Consider the following 23,764-nt stretch of genomic DNA (forward strand, 5'->3'; position numbering starts at 1 on the left):
CAGACTCCTGATTAATTTTTAACACCTGAGGTTTCTTTAATGTGCACGGGCATTCTTGCATTTCACTCCCATAAAAATGCGGCTGCCACAGCTGGAATCTCATTGCGCACCCTCGGACTTAGCAGTGCAACGCCAAAGCCACTTGGCAACCATGGCGGGTGAGAAATAAAGCATGTCCACAAGCTAAATACACAGATTTCACAGGCAAGCACACTAACATGTGAAACATTTGTAATGTTAAAAAATGGATACCACAGCATTCATAAGTTGTAAGCCCATGATATAATAACATACATTCAATTTTATTCCAATCGATTCTACCCCAGTGTAAGACATTCTTGCATTTCACTCCCATAAAAATGCGGCTGCCACAGCTGGAATCTCATTGCGCACCCTCGGACTTAGCAGTGCAACGCCAAAGCCACTTGGCAACCATGGCGGGTGAGAAATAAAGCATGTCCACAAGCTAAATACACAGATTTCACAGGCAAGCACACTAACATGTGAAACATTTGTAATGTTAAAAAATGGATACCACAGCATTCATAAGTTGTAAGCCCATGATATAATAACATACATTCAATTTTATTCCAATCGATTCTACCCCAGTGTAAGACTTACCATAGGTGTTACTCACCCCCCCCCACACACACACATCTATACATGCACCATGTCTCACACAAAATTGAAGTTCGTTTTTACTTAGATATTTCATTGTCAACGAAGGAAAAAATTCTATAAATGACAAACAGAAGCCACGGAAATACTAAATGAGCCTAGAATGCCAGAGTTATTGTTCCTTTGTGTTGGAGCATTTTAATATGGATAACAATTTTGCAGTTGTGCAACACAACAGCTTACAGGTGTCTGAAATAGATGCTTCAATTTTTCTATCACACCTAAGACAGCACCCCTGAAAGATGACAGCAATTACTGACATTAAGAGAAGCATAAACAGCGGTTGCAAGTGACTTCAAGTCTTGGAACTACAAAAAGGGGATAGAAAAATGATTTAAATAGGGTAGTGCAGTTTGGAGATCCACATTCAGTGCTAGGCTCTGACAAATATGCCAACTATGACAGCCACACATTTCCCATCTTTTTTAACTACTTGTGCAAGTTTATTATATCCTACCTTAAAGTGTGGTGCACACTTTTGTACACAACTATTAAAAGCATATGATGCAGCCAAAATTCAATTCTGGGGCTTTACATACAAAAACCACAATATGATTATGACGCGCGCAGTTGTGAGGGGCTCTGGATTAATTTTGAGCATCTGGGATTTTTTTAATGTCCACCGAATGCATGATACATGGTCATTTTTAGCATTTCCCCCCAATTTAAGTGTGGCCATCGTGGCCAGAATTTGACCCCGACCTCGTGCTTCGCAGCGAAATACCATAGCCACTATGTCACTACAGCAGGTGCAACCAAAATGAATTGCCTACCTCCGATAAACAAGTGCTCATGTTGTGCCCTGGTGCTGGCAGAACTCATTCCAAAGACGCTTCCAAAAGTCAACAGCCAGATACTTACCTCTCTCTGCGAGATACGAGTTGTAGAGCTGCTTCCTGTAATGATGATGTCTGACACGTCAATGTCCATTCGCGTCCTATCAACTGGATATAGTGCTGCACCATTTCTGGCCTAAAAAGAGATGAAAAAAAAAAAAAAACATATCAACTTGACTCTGTCTCGTGACCATTAGAATCAAACATGACAGTAAAAAAAGCACCACTTCACTGAGTTGGTGGTGTCCCCCGTGGCCCTTGCATCAAGGGCATCTTGACGGTCTTGGTTTTCCAGCATCTCGTATAGATACCTCTGCAGATGACACCCCGAATGAAAATTATTCTAGTTTTTGCAAATGCCAGGAAGGAACTACCTACACAAAAATATTCAAAAGAGTACTTACAATGCATTGGCTAACATCAAAATAGACAAATATGAGCTAGTATTGTGTCAAGGAAGATAGAAAAGCACTGAACAATGGTGTTTTGAGAAATGTGTCACACAATTTCCTAGGCCAGAGCACTTACAGTTAGAGTCGACATAAATCTCTGATAAGCATATTGGCACAGATCTATTTTTTGGATACAAAGGCCGTTTGAACACAGACTTCACACTTTGCTGCAAAATTGGATTAATGTTGGTGACCAAAGTACCATAACAGTTTTACATAAAGTCAGGCCACAAGCCTGCAAACATTGTTGAAGTTGTACTTTAGTGTCAAAATGAATTGGTCTTAAAAATCACAACTGTCTCACTAATGAAAGTAATATCTTAACAAAAAAAAATGTAAATGTGCTAGTGAAGATCACAATATAAGAGTTTCTTGTAATACCATACTCCTGCTTGCAGACTACATGCCGTGGTTAGTATCTTGCATTTATAATTTCATTACAAAGAAAATCAGAGGATGTATTGAGCTTTATTCCTTACAGAAAATGTGCTATTCTTTCAGTGCTTCCTTTATGATCTGTAAGGGTTCAGTTTTGTAGCTCATTACTTCCATTTCCTTCTGAGCTGTCGAAAGCTCTAGTTTGAATACAAAAACAAAGAGAGAAACCAGGTATATGAACATCTGTGTAAAGTGAACATATCTGATTGCAGTTGGATTGAGTGCTAGCTGCAGCATATTGAAACACATATGCCCGTCACTGCCAGGATGGCAGCACGCTGTTTTTAAAATTATGCAAAAAACAACAAGAATGCCATTTCAGCATTTGCAGAGGTGAAACAGCCAGCAGATGAGCAAAAAAAAGTCAGCCAGAGTCAAATATGCATCCTGCAGAACTTTCCTTCATACCATTTGTTCAAAAATGCTAAGTGCCTTGTTGCTAGCTAGGTGATGCCTTTACTCTGTCTCACAAAAGGTAAAAAAGAGAGCAAAAGAGACTGGAGCATCTTAGCGTGAGCACGCACTCAAGCCCTGTTGTGAACAAAGCAAATGCTGTGCATACACACTACAGTTGCATTTGCTTTGCTATGTAGCATAGATACCACGGCCGCCACGGGGTACCGCGACTAGTCCACTGGCTGATTGCACTGCGGCTCGCTAAGGACAACCGTGTTCAGCTTACGTTTGGTGTGCCATAGGTGCCAAAATCAGTAGTGGTGTCTATGTGAACATCCAAAATCAAATTAGAAATATGCGCCACGGTGACGTTCAGTAGGCTAGGCGGTGTGTTGTGGGCATACCTTGCTCTGCTGTAGCCTCCGCAGTGCAAGGCATTGAACAAGTAGTGGAAGCACCGTGAAGGCGGTTGTTCGATTGCCAATAACTCAACTTCTGCTGAATGCATTGAAGTACTTCTCGTGGCAAAGTATTTCTGAAATAGTCTATTTTAACTTATGCATTTTTCCACTTTGATAAAAGGTGGTTCAGGGCCCCTTTAATGGAAGTCCATCCTGAGGGGAAAGGCATTAAGGGAGAGCAGCCTCCCAAAGCACTGAGGAAATCTGGCTGCACATTGAAGTTTTGATGACGGTGAGGCCCGACAGTCCAGTAGGCAAGACATGCGACAGATTTGGCTACAAGTGAACACTTTCAGTACACCATGTCTCTCTATTTTGATTTTGAGGCCCTGCCATTGCTATATCTACTGACACACACGTGTGGCCATCTAATCCTCTATTTGGATGAAGGCCTTGCACAGCCATATCTCACCTGCATGCGTGCCCCATCCATAGAAGCATGACCTTGTGCACTAATTTTGGGATTAGACCCAGAGGCCATAGTGGGCCTACATAGCATTCAGCGAGAAAGTCAACAGAGCCCAGCATGATGAGTAATCCCAGTGACATAAAAGTGAGAGCTATCTACAGATGGGCCGAACCACCACAAATGTTTGGGGCAGATCTTTTCAAACTTTCACGACCGATCCCTCGGTTCATGACCGATCCCTCTCGCGGCGCGAAAAAGCTGCAGCGGGGCAGTTTACTGCAGCGCACATCACTGCATTTAATTGCAGTGCATATTATGCATTGAAGCATACCAAGTGGGGGAAAGGTGCCGCTGCTGCGGGACATAGCATGTGTTCCATAATTTACCCATGCAACTGTGCCGTCTCCGGTAAGAGTATGAGCACGGAGATGCCTAACAAGTTTACTAGCAGGCCTTAAGAATTTTACATAGATTCCTGCTCTTTTGTTTGCTTTAAATGTCCCCGGAACTTTCCGAGTTGTTTCATTTTACCGGCTTATTTTTCACTAGCTTTCCCAAAACGCAGATGGTTTTTCTCCACTTCCCAGTGCACGGTGCATGGGCACTCGTATAATTAAGGAACGCGTACTAAGCCCCCTTAACAGTGTCATATACGAGACACGCATGGCAGGCAGAACGCAAGCTCAAATTTCCACAGCTACATCAGAAACAGCTCTGAAAGGCTGCCAGTATGCTTATTAGGCATCTGGGTGCTTGTACAGGGTGTCTACCAAGTTGACATTTCCAAATTCCCTGAGTTTTCCAGGTTTTCCCCGAGTGCGTTTGCGAAATTTTCTGAGTGATGCAGAATTATGTTTTATGTTAAGACGGGCTGGAACCATATAGCCCGATGCTCTCACTCTTTCGTAAGCATAAGAAATTTTTTTAAAAAAGAACCAACTTATTCCAACTTGAATACTAAGGAGTAGTGTTTATGTTATTAAAAAAAAAAGAATAGAAGGGAAGGGTTAGTAAAATGCACAGCAAATAAAATGTCTTCAAAAGAAATTGCAAATCGAGTCAGACATTCTCAAATACAAATAAAAAGGAGATGCATACAGAAGCAAATATTTGCGAATATGAACTACTTATACCAACTGATAGCAAGCTCAGTGGTATGAGGCCCGAATTTTGTCACAATTGAGTCTCTCTCAACAGCTCGTGAGTCAACCTCAACTGTCCTGACATACAGCCAGCGCACGATGCCTCAGTGTTGTGTTTCACTGCTTTAAAGAGTTTGTTTTGGTTTGTATGAGGGACACCTGCATCTCGGCGTCAGCCAAGAGTGTTTTTTAAGCTCAGGCTCCTTCAAAGAAGCACTCGCATACTTCATTCCCCGTTCATTCCTCAATGCATTGGTCCTTTCTGTTCTCATGCTCCTTCTGTCGCACGTTCGCACTACAGACCATTTGAAGCATACTCTTGGTCAGTTTACAGTCAACTTCCAATTTTTCGGACCCCCTAGGGGCTGCAAAAACTTGCGAAAAGTCAGGCAGTCCGAAAAAATAAATGTGTGTCTTTTACTGCTCTTAAGGGCTCAAATCGACACAGGCACGTCTGGAAAAGCTCTGAATGCCTGTCAGTACACTTATTAGGCATAGCGGGGCTCCTACTGTGACAGGAGAGGGTGGGTGCATGCGTGTAAAATTAAGGAATACATACTGTGTCCCGTGACAATTGCCCCTTCATACGCTTGTTAAGCTTCACCGCAATACTTTCGCTAATGCTTCACCGGGTCACACAACTGTACTGAGACAAAACTAACTTTCAGGAACCAGCATTATGGAATGCGTTGTGCTTTCCGAGCTTCGAAGCCAAAATTATTGCTGACAGCGGAGAAATGAAGAAACACGGCACCGAACGGCAAGCAGGTTAATACCGAACGTCGAAGCAGCTAGGCGTAGCGTTGCCGCAGTGGTGGCTATGGCTGCCAGTGGATCTGCGTGCGATAGCGCCGGTTCGAGGCGGCGAAGTAATCAAAATGGCAGCGGTGGTGGCTTTGATTAATGCCGTTTCGGACCTGCGGTCATGCAGAACGTCCGGAAAATCGGACGCCAAAGAGTTCTTGCGTCCGAAATTTCAGACGTTCTGATACATTGACTCTATGGGGTACGTGGTGGTGCCGCGAAGCCGTCCAAATTATCGAGAATCCGGAAAGTCGGTCGTTGACTCTACACTGGCAACTCCTCCAGCCGACGACAGGGCGTCAATGACAATTCGTTACAATTCCTGTCTGTTACTCGAGCCAGCATTACCGTGACTTTCGACCCTTTCAATAAAATTACAGCTAATTTTCCCTGATGGAGGCACAAATTCCCTGAGTTTTCCCTGAGTTTTTCCAGACTACTAAAAATCCCTGAGAATTCCCGGTTTTCCCAGTTGGTGGACACCCTGTTGTACTGTGACTGAAGATTGCACATGCACCCCTGTAGTATTAGGAACTGGTAACATGTCCCATGACAGTGGTTCGGTTTGATTTGGTATTAGAGATGGAAGCAGCAAATTTGCTGCTTTGGAGCAGCTCTGGGAGCAGCAAATTTGGCATATTGGAGCCGGTTTGGAGCAGGAATATTTTGTTTTGGAGCAGAAGACAAGCGTTTGGGTGCATGCTAAGTACAGCTCAACATGATTGAAATACTGACAAATGAAGAAAAGATGTCCTTCATTTGATTTTTACAGAACACTATTAGGTTACGGCCGATCAGTTTTGTGGAAGCCCTCAAGGTGGAGGAAAGTTCACTAAAGGAAAGTTCACTAAATGTCATACAGCTGAGGAAACCCACACATGTTCCTCGGAAACCACTATTAAGTTACAATGTGGTCGTGCCAACTAAATGTGGCCAAGAAAAAAAAAATAGCCAAGGAATTTACGCAAGTAGCACCCATTGTATGTTGATAGGTTTTTGTTAATGCTTGTCAACGTTAATGCAGATCCTAGGTTGCTTTAAATCCAGTTATCGTTTATATTTTAACATCCTCCACAACATTTCCATTGACATCTTGTCGATTAGGTAAGTATATAAAGTTAGCTAATCAGAAGTACTCGTGCACAATGAACAAGAAATATTGACTGCGACAACCATGAACAACACCCATCAACATACAGCGAATGCCGTTTGCATAGTGCTCTCAGTTATTTCTTATATTCTTGGTGACATTCAGTTGGCATAGCAGAGTACCACACAATAAATGTGAGGTTACTTTAAATTTGTTGGTCATTGCATGTTTGCCAGTATTCCACATAACTTTGCGAGAAGAATAACTCTGACATTTATGAAAAGAATAAAGGAAAAAGAAGTGTTCAGTGGCTTACCGATCAGTGTCATCGACTAGAATTTTGCACAAGTTCGATTATTAGGGCTGCTCGATAAAGTCAGTGTAAAACTGCGACTGATATTTTGAATGCCAAAGAATGGTTTCCTAAAATTTTGAAACCCGATCTGCACAAGTCGCGTCACGAACACCACTGCTGCGAGCACAATTTCTATCGTTTGCATATTCTGCGACCCTTTATGACTGCCATTCGGCTTCTACAATATACTAAAATCAAAACTTTACATCCACAGTTTGCGGCTGCAAAAGTCTGATGTTGTATGGTGTAGGTGTGCAGAATACAGAGTACCCTGAGTGCAAATTTAATTGACGATTACGGCTGCCATTGGATATTTCTAGTCAAGAAGTTTCATGAAAGCAAGCAGCTCATTTGTCAGCGTGCCGCACTACCATCCCAGTAACTGGACGTGGTGCACATGCGAAATATATTTTAAAGTTACATGCATAGTGTTTGCCATTAAACGATGCAGATTTATTAATCAGGCATACACGCTAGTGCTAAAATATATAACAATAGATCGGACTACTTATTTGTTAAGCCGAGAGTGCAGCTATCTTTCTCGACTGCCCCATAAAAAGAGCGTCAGTTCAAATCCCTTTAAGCTGGTCCACATATTATGTGCAAGACTGATGTGAAACAATTGGAACGCATTGTATAGCAGAAACGATTTTCTTTTCCTGCGGCCATGTTATAATGCACCACCAAACACACCCACACTCCAGTAATGCCGACACGAAATGAATTACTTTAGTTAGGCTTCTAGGGCTAAGCGCAAGCCAACACATGGCTGTGTGGTTGTCACTGAACAAGAACGTCCAACAAAATTAAGCGACTTCATTTGAAGTTAGTGTTTTGGCTCAGTAGTTTGTGTTAGTGTTTTGGCTCACTAGTTAGCTCAGTAGTTCGGCGCAAGATGTTGCAACTGGCACAGAACTTCCATTTCTGTTAGTATGCTTCACCGCATAGCATCGCTGTATTGCGGCGAAGCTGACCAGGCGTTTCGAATTATCTAGTGATGGCCAATTTCGGAATTAAAATAATGGAAGTTTGGACCTATAGAAATGTATGGGCGCCTGCCAGGTCCTTTGGTTGGTATCAGATTAACTAACGGATTGAATTAACGGGAGGTTAATAAATGGAAATTTACTGTGCACCAAACGCTGTGGCATGAGACACTAGGTACATCTACAAGCACAGCTATAGATGGGCACTTTGGTCAGTGTATTTGCTTTCATACAGAGGCTATGCAAGCACAAATCAGAGGACAGTACTGGCTGCAGAGGCATGTGCTAGAAGTTACCTTTAGTGGTCACAAATGAGCAATGGTATCAAATGTCTTGTGAATGTTCGCGTAACTTATCACAGGTATCATGTTGCATCACACATGGCATCTCTCTTTAAATACAAGCAATGAAGTCAGCAAAACCGTGGTACCATACAATTACGCGTGAAATCCGACACACAACTTATCATGCCAACAACTATATCCAACAAGTTTCCAATAGTGGGAGTAGCCACCATTCTACCACGCTGCAAGTCATACCAGAATCTACGTCATACCAATGGTTTTCTGCTAATGCAATGTTTATGTCCTCCTGGCTAAAACTGTTTTCAGGTCACTTTTAAGTCATACTGATGATGCTGTGTATTGACCATGCAACACTTCAACCACTTGATGAGTTGCATGACCTCTTGGCACCGGAAGGTACAGTCTATCACAAGAAAGTAAAGGCCAGATAGCCGCTGTGGACAACAGTCAACTGACCTTTACTTCTTTTCAATAGAATGTACCCCAAATGTAGACTGTTCACATATTTCAGAGGTTTACAAAAATCCAAGACTGCAAAACATCCTCGTTGAAAAGTGGGAGACATTGAACTTACACATGTAGTATAATTGGTGAGTGACCTGAAGGTATCTGGCATAAAAATTTGTTCCACTGCTTAACATACATGACAAAAAACAGGTATTCTGCGAAATTATGAAATTAAAAATTGCAGGAAAAACAATGTGCACAATTTGTAGCTCATGTATAATAAATAGCACGCAGCAAATGCAAAGTATGATACAAGCATTTACTAAAAAGCGCACCAATAAAAGTTTATTTCAACATAATATAGAGACTTTATGTGCCACCGAATTGTCACAACTGTGGTTGAACAAGGGACAGCCCTGCCATTAATTATTTTCAGCTCTTTAGTTCTGAACAGCAAGTAATGAACTGCATGCCTCCACAAATTTTTTTCTGCTTTCCAGGTGAATTATCAATTTGCTAAAGATGAAGTGGTTTTGAACAAGAGCTAAAGAAAAATGTAACATTAGTGCTGTCACTACATAAATTAGGAGCTTTTAAACAGCAAAAAATGAGCATAAGCAAGGACAAGTACAAGAAATACAGCACGAATAGGCAAACTAAGCTGTTGAGTGAGTCAGTAGGTGTTCATTAAGAGGAAAAAAGAAGCCTGAAAGAGACATGGGTACAAGAAAGACGGCAGGAGTACACATCCTGCAGTAATTTTTGTACCTATCTTTCATTTGTGCTTTTTTTTTCCTATTAATGAACATGCACCGACATTGTGCACAACGTTGTGGGCAGAACATCAGAAATACATAACGTTTCCAGCCAGATGTCATATGACTTGTATTTACATTTATGCTGTGCTTGCGTGTGTTCCAACAGGTTTCTTCATCACTCATGCACTAGCTATGCACCAAGACAACAACTAGTCACAAGTATGCGAGGTTAGAAGGATACGTGAACTTTGTGACATGAAATCTTTCCACGGTCGTCAAGTCCAAGCAATATCTTGTGACGGAAGAAGAGGCTGTTGATGCTGGCAATACACCGCTCGAGCATGTGGAGCAACTGAAAATGGCAAAATGCAATTTAAGAAACAGCAGAAGTGCTATTGCTATCCTTTTATGAGACATACAATACTTTACACAGAATTATTGCCATGGACCCACCAAACTCACTGCATGAAATGCGATTATCCTTACATCTGTCTTGCATGGTAACTCGCAGAAAATGCTGTGTTCCAAACTACTCCAAGAATCGTGCAGAGAGCATCATGCAAAATCCAAGGTCTTACTGTATTCTGGGAACCTATAGCCCCCCCACCCCCCCAACCACAGCATCACTTTCCCAATGTCTCTCAATACTCATAATAGCAGATAATAGTAGACAGTATAAGAAGGAAAAAGGGCCTCCAATGGGTCTAGTTTTGCACTTATCCTTTTCATGTGCACGGTGTGCCAATAAGAAAAGGAAAACAAGAATTGCATTCAAAGGTAGTAATCTTCTTTGTTCCTGTGCCAAGGTAAAATAAGGTAAATGGGCAGGATTCTTCAGCATGAACTGCATAGCAAATAACGGTGAGTAAGGTATTGACTGATACTATTGCAATAATCACTGTCAGAAGACAGAATAATTGTCTCCATTCATACTGGTACACAGTGTACACAAGTTCCACTCCTAAAATTCCATCCACCAGTAGCTACAACGGCAATGTATCTTTGGCCAACCCACAAAATGTAGTGCACTCAAAGTTCTGTTTATTCATGAGCAAATTTCAGCGAGAGTTAAATTACAATATGATTAAATTGCCAGCCCAGACTTGTCATTGTCACGACTCTCTCCAATACAGGGTGGTGTCCCACCTAACTTGAGCCTAGTTGATAAAAAATAACGGGCACAATTCTGGCAAAATTCTTATTGCGTCCTAAAACATTGCATTTAGTCTCTTTCATCGCACTATTTCCTGCATAATTATTTTCTTCACAGCCCTGAGGACTGTCATATCAAGTTGAGAAAGGCTGCCTTGTTGGCTAATTAATCTGTTTATACCTTCGCAACTAAATAAAAAATGCATGCCATCTGCAGCAATGACAGAGCGAAACGATTTTCCTTTAGTTCAAATGGTCATGGATATGGTGCCACTCTTGTTGCAATGGTACGTGTATACTTAATCCAATAAGAAGTCACAGGTGCTACATCTATATAAACATAGTACGAAGGAACATTTACTACTGAATGGCGGGTCTAAATGACATTTTAACGCAAGTGATCGTGTTTTGCCAGAAAAATTTGGCTGTCTGGGTGACACAGCGTGCTGTCCACTGTTATGTCTGCTGTGTATGGGATGAAAGTTACCACCTTTTTCATTCAATTTTATGTTTAATAGTGTAAAATCAATGTAAATATTCAAAAGCTAGTCGATAAATATTTGGATTTTCGAATAGTGGCTATTCCATTTGAAGACTGGCCTGAATTATTTGAAAGCTTCAAGTACTTGCACACCCCTAGTATGCAGCGCAGAGACTACAAAGACCCGGGGGCTCTCTATCTTTATACCCCAGACCCCTTACCGCCCTTCTCGCCTGTCATTTTCATAGCAACAGCAGGCAAAATGGATGGATGGATGGAAAAACTTTATTGCGAGTCCTGAGATACGCGATTATCGCGCAGTTGGCCGCACCCACATTGGGATGGGCAGGCCGAGTCTGGCCGCCGCATTGTGGGCTTTCTGTGCTAATAAGGAACTAAGTAAAGATTGCCTCACCAACAGGCTGGCATGTATTCTTGACGTTACCAGGCTGCTTGTACTGGAACGCATGTAGGCTTACTACTACATGTCGAATGTTTGTTTGAGCTCTCAGGTAAATTTGATTTCACTAACCTTTATTTGGTTAAAACTGAATTTTGAAAAAAGAATTCAGCTGAAATTTAACTTTTCTTTTTCTGTTTAAACCAAAAATGCTGCTTCCTTAAAAAGAAACCCTAGCTATAAGTAATCACGAAATTACTCCTAACACTTGTGTTTTATGCTCAGATCAATTCATGCTGGCCTTTTCATTCTCCCAGCAATAAAATAACACTTTCCAGCACTGGCCTATTCCCATCGAGAGCCCACTATCAATGATTGCAAATTCATATTTTGCTGCTCTGCGAGCACTTTCAGACAGTTTCAGACAGACAGCCATTTATTGGGTTATTTAGGATCTATTTAGTCAGTCTCAGTCATAGGTCGGCAGTGTGGGAGAATACTCACTCACGCTCACTCACCATAGTTTTTTGAGGCCCTGCACTCACTCATGTTCACTCTCAACTCCGCTCACACTCACAAGCACCCACCCACGCTCGCAATCACCTCCACTCACTCACACTCACCTGCACTCACAATCACTGGCTTTCGCTCGCACTGGCACTCACCTCCGCTCAAACTCACTGGCACTCACTTGCGCTTGCACTCATCTACGCTCACTCACTGGCCCTCACCTGCACTCACCTCCGGTTCACACTCACTGGCACTTATGCGCACTCGCGTCCACTCACGTCCACTCACACTCACTGGCACTAACGCCTTTTAAATGAGTGCGAGTGAATGTGAGTGAGTGCACTCATGAGTGAGTGTGCTATCCTCTGCCACTTACAATTCGTGTACATTCAGACCCAAGCTTTCAGTTTAGAACTTATTACTTCTGGAGGGCGAGAAGGCAGTGTTTTGGACCCAGTTTTATTTTTAATATACATAAAAGATTCGTCTTCCCGATTATGTGGTAACATCCGTCTATTCGCTGATGACTGTTTTTCGTACCGCGAAATCAATTGCAATGATGATCATCATATACCAGGAGCAGCAGAGTCATGTGCCAGGAGCGGCAGATGACTCTAAATGCCCAAAGATAAGTAATGCTAACAGTAAGTAGAAAGAAACAGATATCTGATTTTACCTACATTATTAATGACATACCTCTCACTTGTGTATTTCAGGGTAAATATTTAGGTGTAACTTTAACACGTGCTCTCCCATGGGGAAACCCATGTTAACAACATAACCTCAAGTGGAAATCAATGTATATGCTGAGCACCAAAGCGACTCATCTTTCTGAGAAAACGCCTGTCTTGCGCGAGCAGATACAAATCTGCTGGCCTACAAAATTCTTTGTTTGACCAGTGCTGGAGTACGCATGTATTGTTTGATTTAAGCACAGAAAAGAGCTCATAAGAGGGGGTGCAGAGGAAGGCAATAAGGTTCATTTATAATAAATACAAGTTAATGGATAAATAGACTGAATTATTAAAAAGAGCCTGTTCATTAACAATGCAAAGCAGGGCAAAACTAGCATGACTTAAGTTTTTGTTTCAATTTATTCATGGTGACAAAATGATTGACACATCCATACGAAATTCTTTTAATTGTTCTAGGTCAACAAGCCACAAGCACTCTAGAACACCTAATGATTACACCTTTAACTGAAATTACTCTAAATATTCATGTTTCCTTAAAACAATTAGGGAACGGAATGAACTTAGTCGTTCCATCACTAACTCTTTATATTTAAATAACTTCACGACTTCGAGCGACTGCCAACTTCAACAGCCTTCGCTTGGAGCTTGCCTCTCATTGATTATCGAGGAGGGAATGGCACGTAGACAAAACGACGTAAAACGAACTGTTTTAATACATTGCTACGGGCGAGCGAACGTCGAGCAACAGAGCACCGTAGTGCATGCAAGCCATAGGTCGGTAGTGTGGGAGAATACTCACTCACACTCACTCACCTTAAATTTTCCAGGCCCACACTCACGTGCACACTCACCTCCGCTCGCACTCACAAGCGCCCACTCACGCTCACACTCACCTCCACTCACTCTCACTGGCACTCACCACCACTCACAATCACTGGCACTCACTTGCACTCGCCTCTGCTAACCCTCACTGGCACTCATTCACACTCGCACTCACCTCCACTCACACTCACTGGCACTCGCACTCCACCTCCACTCACTCTCACTGGCACTAACTCACACTCACACTCACCTCCACTCACACTCACTGACACCCGCACTCAGCTCTACTCACACTCACTGGCACTCACACTCACTGGCACTCACTCGAACTCGCACCCACCTCCACTCACACTCACTCGCATTCACTCACACTTGCACTCACCTCCGCTTACACTCAATGGCACTCGTGCTCACGCCTTTGAAGTGAGTGTGAGTGAGTGCATTCTGAGTAAGTGCGCCGACCTATGGTCTCAGTTTTCAGTTTTCTTTTTCTGCTGGGTGCAGATTTTTGAAGTGCCTCCAGAGAAAGGGCGTGGTCAGCGTGATGAGCACTCATAGTTTCAAGGATGGTGTCCACTCCGCACGCCGCTCTATGCCTGGAAACGTTGCATTTCTCCTACTCCAATGCATCTGCATTCAAGTTTTTGGACTTTGGAAGCAGCACTGACACAGAAGACAACTTCAGTTTGTCATATTTCAGAACAGAGTTTCGCTTTATTCGCCGAACTGCTTTAAAGCTGCTGTGCACTGATATAAAGGTATGCTGAATGTTCCGAAGGTCCCAATTCTCATCTGCATGGTGTTACATCCTTTGGTCCTGATCATTTGCCGGCTGCCTTGCAGGGAGTCGAGTTTTGTGGGAAAAGACAGCCAGAAGCATACCTCAGCATTGCGCTAGAGCTAGTCACTAGCGTTAAAATTTTTTTTTTAAACCTGAAGAAATTTATTACATAGAAGGATGTTATTTGCTAGAATGTTGCATTAAAAATGTATATTATGAAAATTTTTTATAGGTTTTATTTGTGGGAAGCAACAATGATGTTTTTGTAGAACTTTCTTTTTTCTATAAAATTTTTGTTTAGACATTGTAAAATTTAATTAATACCCATGTTGTTTGGGACTAGTGCATCAGAAAGAAATATTCTTCCTATTCAACTTGGTACTATACAGTTTAGTATCAAGAATGCTTTGTGATAGAAAATGAAAGTATTTACTAGACTACCCAAAAACAGCTGCTTTACATGCAGGCAGAAAAGTGTTAAGTGGAGCCTCCAAAAAGAGTAGAACTAACTATTGGGCTAGTTGGCCATGCATTGCTGTTGAGGGGAAAATGTGCTAAAATACCCACAACAAATGCAACTAAGCAGCTGTGTTTTATGTACTCTTCTTGCATGTGGGTTGTTGTTAGCTCTAATTACACTCGACAGTAATGCCCCAGAACAACATATGAGCTACGAATGACATTGTAGTGGGTGGCCTCAGGATTAATTTCGATCACCTGGGGTTTTTCAATATGCACCCAAGTATGGTAAATGAGTGTTTTTAGCATTCAGCCCAGACTGAAAGCGATCGCGGCAGCTGGGAATCCGACTCGCAACTCATAACAATAAAAGGTACACATGGCCCTTTTCAGTCAAGCTTCATACGAGTATAACATCTTATTTAGTGCTTCAAACTTATTTTCAAGTCCATCAAGTTTAGTACTGAACTACTTCTGCAAAAATTTCATTCATCTTTTTCCCATAAATTCACTAGTACCCAAAATTCAAATTTCCTTATATCTGCAGGATTTAAAAAATAAGTTAACAGCAAATAATGAAGAAAATTGACTGCTTTAGGGCACTAAATATCATAGTGCTGATTCCTTAATTGTGTGCGTGTAATATCTTGAAATAAAGCGAAGTGTGCTTGCCTTGAATTTAAGCCACATACAGACGAAAATGCCCAGGGCGTTGACCACGAGCCAGACAACGCCACCACCAAAGAGGGCGAGGCCTCGAACACCAGAGAACAGCAGGCAGAGAAGAATGAAGAAACCCAGAAGCACCCAGACCAGCAAGAGCCGCTTGTAGCAAACATTGTAGAGGGTGAAGCGCACATCGTGCACAAGAACTTGCATGGCTGCCACATATTCTTCCACAGTCAGCTGCACACAATGCCACGAGAAACCTGAGACACATGCCAAATGACACTGGTGACAAACACACCAACCACAGGTTTCACAAAGTCAGCATAAGCCTTGCTAAAAGAATGCAACTTTTAGTTTTTTAACCTTTTCAGATGCCAATTATTTCTGTTTATTGAAAACTTCCTTTCACCACATTTCTTGCATCTTCAGAATTATAAGTGTACAGGTGCAGAATAGTTCAAAATTTTCAACATTTTAGTGAGTTTTGCCAAGTTTACAGAATGTGGGCTCCATGTGAAAACTCACTACAGGACATTAGATATGAGAACATCAACTATTTCATGTCTAGCAGGCTTAATAGGACACTAAAGGCAAATATTAGGTTAAGCTAAAGCGATAGATTAGCGCTCGAGAATCTCTAAGGCATCAATATTATCGAGAACAGAGCCTTAGTAGTCGAGAAATTTAGGTAAATGCAGGACATGATTAGAGACTACCCCGAGATATTCAAGTACTTGCCCGATGACCAAGGCACTCCTCATTTAAATTCAGTCACTGGTACTTAACCACTCTTTATAAAAACATCATTATATTGCATTATAAGACAAAATAAAATGCTACTTGTCCAGTTCTATTTCATTTTTAGAAAAGAAGAACTCATTGATATTACCCTTGACAAAGACGCGGGCGGTTAAAAGGTTTCGTTTTCGCTTGACTCAGTGCCATCTGCGCTTTCGCATTTCAGTAGTTTCGTTATCTCGTAGTACTGCGCTGGTTTTCCTAGATCACGAAACTTGCACAAACTGCAAGTAGCAGAGATCCGGTTTCCATGTGATGTCGCTGGATGCCTGAATAGTCCACGCCACTTGACCAAAAGCAGCTACAGTGGCAAACCCACCGCTCTGCCTTGGCTTGCATTCTCCATTTGTGTTTTGCTCAACAAGCCATACCGCCGTCTGTTGGGCGCCATTTTACTCACCGGCGGCAGCAAAGGGCCATGATAGCATATGCAACATCCCCACTCCCCGGTTGGGTGGCAGGAAAATTGAATGGCAATAAAGGTATTCGGACCCTCAAGATGCTATTTTCTCGTAAACTGTCTTTTCTTGGCAAGAAACAAGCGCTGCAAAGTTTCTGAAATAGTATTTGAACAGTCCACATCGACTCAGTATTTTCCTTTAGTGTCCCTTTAAAAAGCACCTATCCAGGAACTAGAAAACTATACTTGGTGCAATGCACTGTTAAAAACGATGAATGAAGTGAACCCCCTACATGCAACGACATATTCACACTGAGCAAAAACACACAACCGTCTACCTTCCCATTCGTTTCACTAAAACGTTTTTCACCCATTATTCAGACTTGCAGCACAATTCCATTAAGAACAGTTTCAAGATATACATATAAAACATGTTTTAAATATCATTACTTTTATCAACGGTTTTGCTGTTGATGCAATATTTTGAAACACACGTGTAATCGTGTACACAGCACCTTAAAGGGTTGAAACATTGTTCTCTCCTCAGTATACACAGCAAAAACCTCCTTGGGTAAACACTTCAGTAAGGCTCCCTAACATGCACTTCAAAGCAAGACGTTAATACACATCACTACATGAGGATCAGTGTATATGTCGGTGTCTTCGATTTGCCTACACTTTGGGAACCAGTTCTCAATAGTGCTGCATATTGTGAGAATCTGTGTCAATTTGCTTGCAGTTTATGAACCAGTTCTCAGAAATGCGAGAATCAGGGTACAGTCGACTTCAGTTAATTCGAAACTAACAGGACCGATGAAACTCATCGAGTTATCCAGAAGGTCGAATTTAACAAAAGGCAGAAGAAATGCCGAAATACGCGGCTGACTCACTTGGCAGTACAGTAAAACCTCGTTAAACCGTACCCGCTTAAACAGTAGTTTCGTTTTAAAAGTAGTAAAGTCAAATCCCCGACTCAGCGGCCATTGAACATAATGTGTTTTGTATCCGCATAAACCGTACCAGCTTATTGCGTACGCATCGGTTAAAACATAGCGTTTCAACTTTTTGTCGCGCAAACACGGCGGTGCGTCGTCTCCATCGGGCGGTCCGGCAGAACAACAAGCCTCAGAGATCGGAACAACGGCCTTCAAGCAGCACCCTGTGCGTTTGCGCGTGAAGCCACATCAACATCAACATCATTTCCGACGCCGTGCCAGAGAGCATTATGGCGTCAAGCAAGCGACGACTCGCGTCATTCCGAAGCTCGGATAAAAAAGACGCCGGGTGCTCAGCATAGAAGAAAAATGAGACATCGTCCGTGCTATCGAACGTGACACGGAGAAGTCGGCGCTGGCACGCGACAAGGATCTGCTGTTGACTACGGTGTGTGGCATTTGGAATGCGAAGAAGTTGCTCGGCAGCACTGCTGCGACCGCGAAGACATGTCGGCTACGAGGTTCGACTTTTCGCCATGGTTGCCTCTGTTGTTGCCGAAGTGTCGCCTAGCGACAGTGATAAGGACGACACGGAAAGCGACAGCACGGGCGATTCAGGCCCGACAGTGGCAGAAGCTACGCGTTATGTCAGCCTACGTCGTCGCGATGAGAACAAGGGCGCGATAACGTAACTCTATTCCAAACGAAAAGTTTTCAAAACTCTGGCACCCAGCAATGAAAATGCGCTCCAGAGACTTCTGCAGCACTACTGCGCGCGTGCACGGGGAATACGTAACGCCAACGAGGAATCTGCCATGCGAGTGTTTGCCGAGAAGAGAGGGCTGGCTGAAAGGCTGGCACGCAGCTTCAGTAAGTTTGAGGCCGCTGCCGTTGTGCTAGGCCGCGGCGGCATCAAATGAAAATAACACTTCTGTCGCGCGAAGTGAATAAATACTGCATGTTTTTTTCCCCTTTCATCGCACTCTCTCTGAGTTCCGTTTTCGACAGGTAAGTGGGCGATCTCATGCTATTTTGGTTAAACAGTACTAGCGTTTAGTACGTAGCTTTTCCGAGCTCTGCCAACTACGGTTTAACGAGGTTTCCCTGTATTGCCTTTAATGTTAGCTTTGCCGCAATACAGTCGTGTTATGCGCAGAAGCATACCAAGCGAGGAAAGCTGCCACAGTTACGGGACATAGCAAGTGTTCCTTAATTTACGCATGCACATGCACCATCTCCGGTCACAGTATGAGCATGAGATGCCTAATAAGTTTACCGGCAGGCCTTCAGAGTTTTAGATAGACCTCTGCTCTTTTGTTGGCTTTAAACGTCCCCTCAGCTATCCGAGTTGTGTCATTTTACCGCCTTTCTTTTCGCTAGCTTTCTCAAAACACAATTAGTTTTTCTCCGCTTGTCAGTGCACGGCGCATGCAGGCGAGTGTAATTAAAGAACGCATACTAGGCCCCGTTAATGGTGTCATATACGAGACACGCATGGCAGGCAAAACGAGAGCTCAAATTTCCACAGCAACATCAGAAACAGCTCCAAAAGGCTGCTAGCATTATTTCCCATCCGGGTGCTTGTACTGTGACTGGAGACGGCACGTGCACCCCTGTAGTATTAGGAACATGTAATATGTCCTGTGACAGTGGCTCGTTTTCATTCTTGGTATGCTTCACAGCACAACAGGGCTGTATTGCGGCGAAGTGGACCAGTCAAATTAAAATTATTTGGCGAAGGTCAATTTTGAGATCGAAATAATGGAACCTTGGGCACATAGAAGTGTATGGGCGCTGGCTGGGACCTTCGGTCGGAATCGAATTAGCCGTAAAAAAACGGATTAACTGGAGTCGAAGTAACAGAAGTCTACTGTATATGGAGGGCTCTTCAATTCTCTTACACTTTATGAACCAGTACTCAACAGTGCTGTTTCTTTGAGAATCATTGTATATGGAGGGCTCTTCAATTTGCCTGCACTTTATGAGACAGTTCTCAACATTAACTCACATGGTGCAAGTTCAGGGTAGTATCTGTGCGTCTCATGGCACAAAAATCAAGAAGTTGTCCTTGTGCTATAACCAACAAGTGCAGCACTATGTTGTCTGCTACAAAGAGTTCACATGATATCTGCACAATGTGCATTTACAAATCAGTGATTGCAAGAGCACCTAGAATTCGTGCCAAACTCATTTCAGCATGATCTCATGATGACAATTGGAGCGCTGTGCTCCATGAACTGGTGTTCAGACTACAGACAAATTGAAGAAACATTAGGTTACACATGACGCATTCAACTTGAAAATTTGTTCATCTGAACCTGCTGATTTACTATTTTGTAACACGAATTGATTGTCAGCAATCAATTTGTGCACATACAGAAAACATGACATTCTACTGTTGATAATGTACTCTGCAACTTCAAAGAATACTGATAGTAATAAGATAGAATAATAATTACCAAGAGGGGCTGCTTTGTCCCTGTGAACAATAATGTGCGCAACCTTTGATTCCGGAAAAGTAACTGCTTAGGTTAACGTCATCATTACCATAGGACTTGTTAGAAATGAGAAATAACGGCACTTCCTTCACTTCCACAGAGGTACAAGGCCTTAAGTGTAGTGGTGATGCAACATCAAGTCTCATGTAGCATTCAATGTCAATACTCACTAATTGTACAAGCACAACCACCAGAGACAACAAAGTGTGAATTAAACCTGTCTGCTAGCCATTTGCTGTCGATTCTTACACTATTTGCAAACAGTTTGCAGAAATTTGAAGGTGCCACCTTGGCAAAAATGATTAAATACAGTAAACTCCTTTTTTAGACAAACAGAAATAAGCTGAATTTTGGGACATTATGAACAATGTGTGATCATTTGGTTAGTTTTCTCATAGGCCCAATGCAAAGAAAAGCCACTAAACACAAACCGCTAATTCAGTTGAGCCAACTTTGGCAGCCATCACCAACACCTGCTACTTGGCTCAGTGTGAAGGCTGGATCGGCAGACTTGGAAAGGGTAACTCTGCTAGTTATACACAAGAAGCAAATGGTGTTTCTGTGGACATAAACAACTACACCAGCATTGAGAACATCGAAACCTGCAGGGCTGAAACCACAGAAACAATAACTGAGAAGGTTCTCGGGGTGCCTCCATAGGCTGATAATGATGATGAGGACACTGCCCAACAGCCACAAGAACCAGCAGTGTTCATGCATGATGCAGATGATAATTCTCTGAATATTCTGGCATATTTTTTCAACATGATGGCACTAAACATTTTCTTGAACCAGCTAGCTAAAGTGTCAGCTTTTGTGACAGTACACAGATTTTTACAGAACCAGCAGGAAACAATAACTAGTTATTCAAGAGGGCATGAAGCAATAGTTTGAATCACGCAAATTCAACATTTTTTTTTTGATAATCTGCTTGTTTCAGTTATTGTTTCATGCCGTGCATATTTGGGTGCACCAGGAATGGTAGATTTAGGGTTTTGTGGGTCACTTCTGTTAAGACAAATTTCTTATAAGACAAGATATTTTAGTGGTCCCTTCAAGTTCGCTTTAGAGGCGTCTACTGCTCTTTCCATATCATAGCAGAATTATATACAATGCTTGGGAATTTCAATGTGTAGCATTTTTTTGCTTACATTGCATAGGTTTTTAAAATTTCTAAGTTCCTCAAACTGGATGAAGTCCCATATCTCACCATCTACACCAAAGTTAATGTAGCTGGCCTTGGTATTATGCTCAATGTTTTCCTGAACCCAAGTACAGTGAAAAATTGGAAATAACCACAAGCATGACCGTTGCACATTCACTCTTAGCGTATCAAAATTGGTTTAATAGATGTTTAAAAAACATTTCGCAGGAAAAAAAAACTCAACTCATTTTGACAACCTCCATATCTGTGCAAATAAGCTGTGGTAATTTTAGATGCAACTAAGAGGCTTGAAACTTGTTCAAATGTCACAAGTTGCAAAACAGGAACAAAACTTGTTGCCAAATCTGATTATGACATGCAAGGATAAGCTGCATAATAACTTGAGGGGACACTAAGAAAAATATCTGTTCAGCCAAACTGGCGGTTCACATCACCGGAATAACGAATATAGATCACTTTTATTGAAAGCACTTTGCTGAAAGCAGATACTTGGTGTGCCAGAAAACAACTAGTACCGAAGAAAAGTAAAAGATAGCAGGCAACACCACCTGTCACTTCCAGATCAACTTTGCTCACATGAATTCATAGACCATGGCTACGTCAGGTCAAGGGTAAAGATCACCAAAATCTGAAAAATATTGCTAGATTTTAGGCATCACACACTGCTGTCACTAGTTTCATACTTTCGGCACAAAATTCAAAAAGGTTATATCGGCCTTCTATTTCTGCTCTACGAAGTCATTTTTTCCATTGAACAAAAGCAGGAACAGTTTCGAAAAAGTTACGTGATCCTACACACTGTGGGAATCAATGTAAGCAGAGCTTTTTGTGCTTTTTGTGCTGTTTGTGTTGATTGACAACAATTGGCAGTGATGTGTACCCCAAATGTTAAAGTTCATCAGCATTTTGTGCAATACTAGAGCTATGAGTTGTTAAACATTACTTGCGTGCACCACTTGTGTTAGTCTATGGAGTACGCAGAACACATCGCAAGACCTATTTGCGTAAGGCATTGTTGTGTGCCATTGTTCATAGATGCAGACTACAGGGGGGGGGTGCTTGTTTTGCGCAATCCACAAAGGTGTTTTGTTTCATGCACTCCTTTGGACTGTGCCCCGGCCAATCGTTTTTTGTTTTGTGCACTCGTTTGGCTTTGCTGTCTAAATACGTTCCATACCTGCCAACCTGGCGAGGTAAAAAATCAGGAGATTTATTCGAGCCAACGTGGGGGGGTTCAAACTTTCAGGCAGTGTTCGATGAGTCTTTTTGCAGGGACCTCCTTGCAGTAGCAGGCTTTCCTCACTTCAAAAATTTGTCCGAGTAGCTTTGCTCAAAACATGGTCCAGACTGACAGCCCTTCACTAGCAGCAGGTGTTGGAGGGTTGTGTTGGACATTGATGAGCGGAATTCAGTCCTAGTTTTCTTCGCCGTGCTAAAATCCTCTCACACTCTGTCTTGCTATGGGTATCACGAGTAAATAGAGCATCACCTTAGCAACTCGGTGAAACATGTTTTCCAACCATAGACCACTGCATGTCCCACCTTTCTTCATTCATAATGTGCTCTTGAAGACTGTATGCCCGTAGTGTGGCAAACTCAGCTTCGAGAGCATCTAAAGCATCTTCAGCAGATTCACTGGAATCTCGGGGCAGCAGCTGAGGGAAACTGAATAAAAAACAGACTCGAGAATGATGCCTGTGAAATAAATTTCAGGTTGGCCACCTCCACATTCTTGCGAGTTGCGTTTCAGAGTAGCGTCGACATCGATAACGCTTCGCCTCGTCGCATTTCGGAAACATTTTCCGTAGAAGAGGCCCCAACGTGGTCGCTGACACTAAGAGGTGGGTTGCGTTCGACAAGGAATCCCGTAAACAGGCACTCCACAAGTATGACACTGTCGTCGCAGTTGTTCCGGACAAAGTTCACTATGTTGTCTTGCTGCTTAGCGGTGTGCCGTGGAAACGTACAGTTTCAAGTCGCCTTTGCCACCATGTGCTGATGTCCCATCCACACGTTGTACAACATGCATAAGGTTCTCCTTTTCTTGATGTCAAAAAGCAAGAAAATTCAGAAGTATAAGATCGCAAAAACTTCTGCAAATATCTTTTATTCGGCTCTGATAGCGCCATGGCATCAAGCACACGAGGATTGTAACTTTACACGGTGCATCGCATACACACGGCCTAGCCAACACTAATCATACACACAAGCAGCAATGCTTTGCAAGCAGCAGCAACAAGATGCACCATGGAGGAAGGCCCGTATGAAATGCAAGAGCTACCATAGAATAAAGAACAGAGGTACATTGGCTCTGGCTTACTAGGCACCTAAGTCAGCTGCTTAGTTGACGATACTGATGGTGCTAGTGCAGCCGTTGTTGGTGATGCTGACGATCCCAATGTGGCTTTAGATTTCACAGTGCCGGTTTCGTAAAAACCATTA

At 42.5% G+C, this 23,764-nt stretch overlaps 1 protein-coding gene across 5 annotated transcripts in view; it reads right to left on the reverse strand.

Annotated features, from left to right (window-relative positions):
- LOC139060757 (transmembrane protein 268) overlaps positions 1-23,764 on the reverse strand; it is a 109,568-nt gene that overhangs the window by 44,786 nt on the left and 41,018 nt on the right. For all 5 annotated transcript variants that reach the window (XR_011515024.1, XR_011515023.1, XM_070539879.1 and 2 more), the window contains exons 5-9: positions 15,530-15,763; positions 9,799-9,909; positions 1,919-1,954; positions 1,747-1,827; positions 1,540-1,650 (exon numbers count right to left, since the gene is read on the reverse strand). Coding sequence is in view for 3 of the 5 variants with exons in the window: in XM_070539879.1 (XP_070395980.1) it covers positions 1,540-1,650; positions 1,747-1,827; positions 1,919-1,954; positions 9,799-9,909; positions 15,530-15,763 (573 nt within the window). In the remaining 2 variants the exon portion in view is untranslated. The remainder of the gene's footprint in view (positions 1-1,539; positions 1,651-1,746; positions 1,828-1,918; positions 1,955-9,798; positions 9,910-15,529; positions 15,764-23,764) is intronic.

The sequence above is a fragment of the Dermacentor albipictus genome, chromosome 1 (assembly GCF_038994185.2).
Source record: "Dermacentor albipictus isolate Rhodes 1998 colony chromosome 1, USDA_Dalb.pri_finalv2, whole genome shotgun sequence".
Taxonomy (NCBI): Eukaryota; Metazoa; Arthropoda; class Arachnida; order Ixodida; family Ixodidae; genus Dermacentor; species Dermacentor albipictus.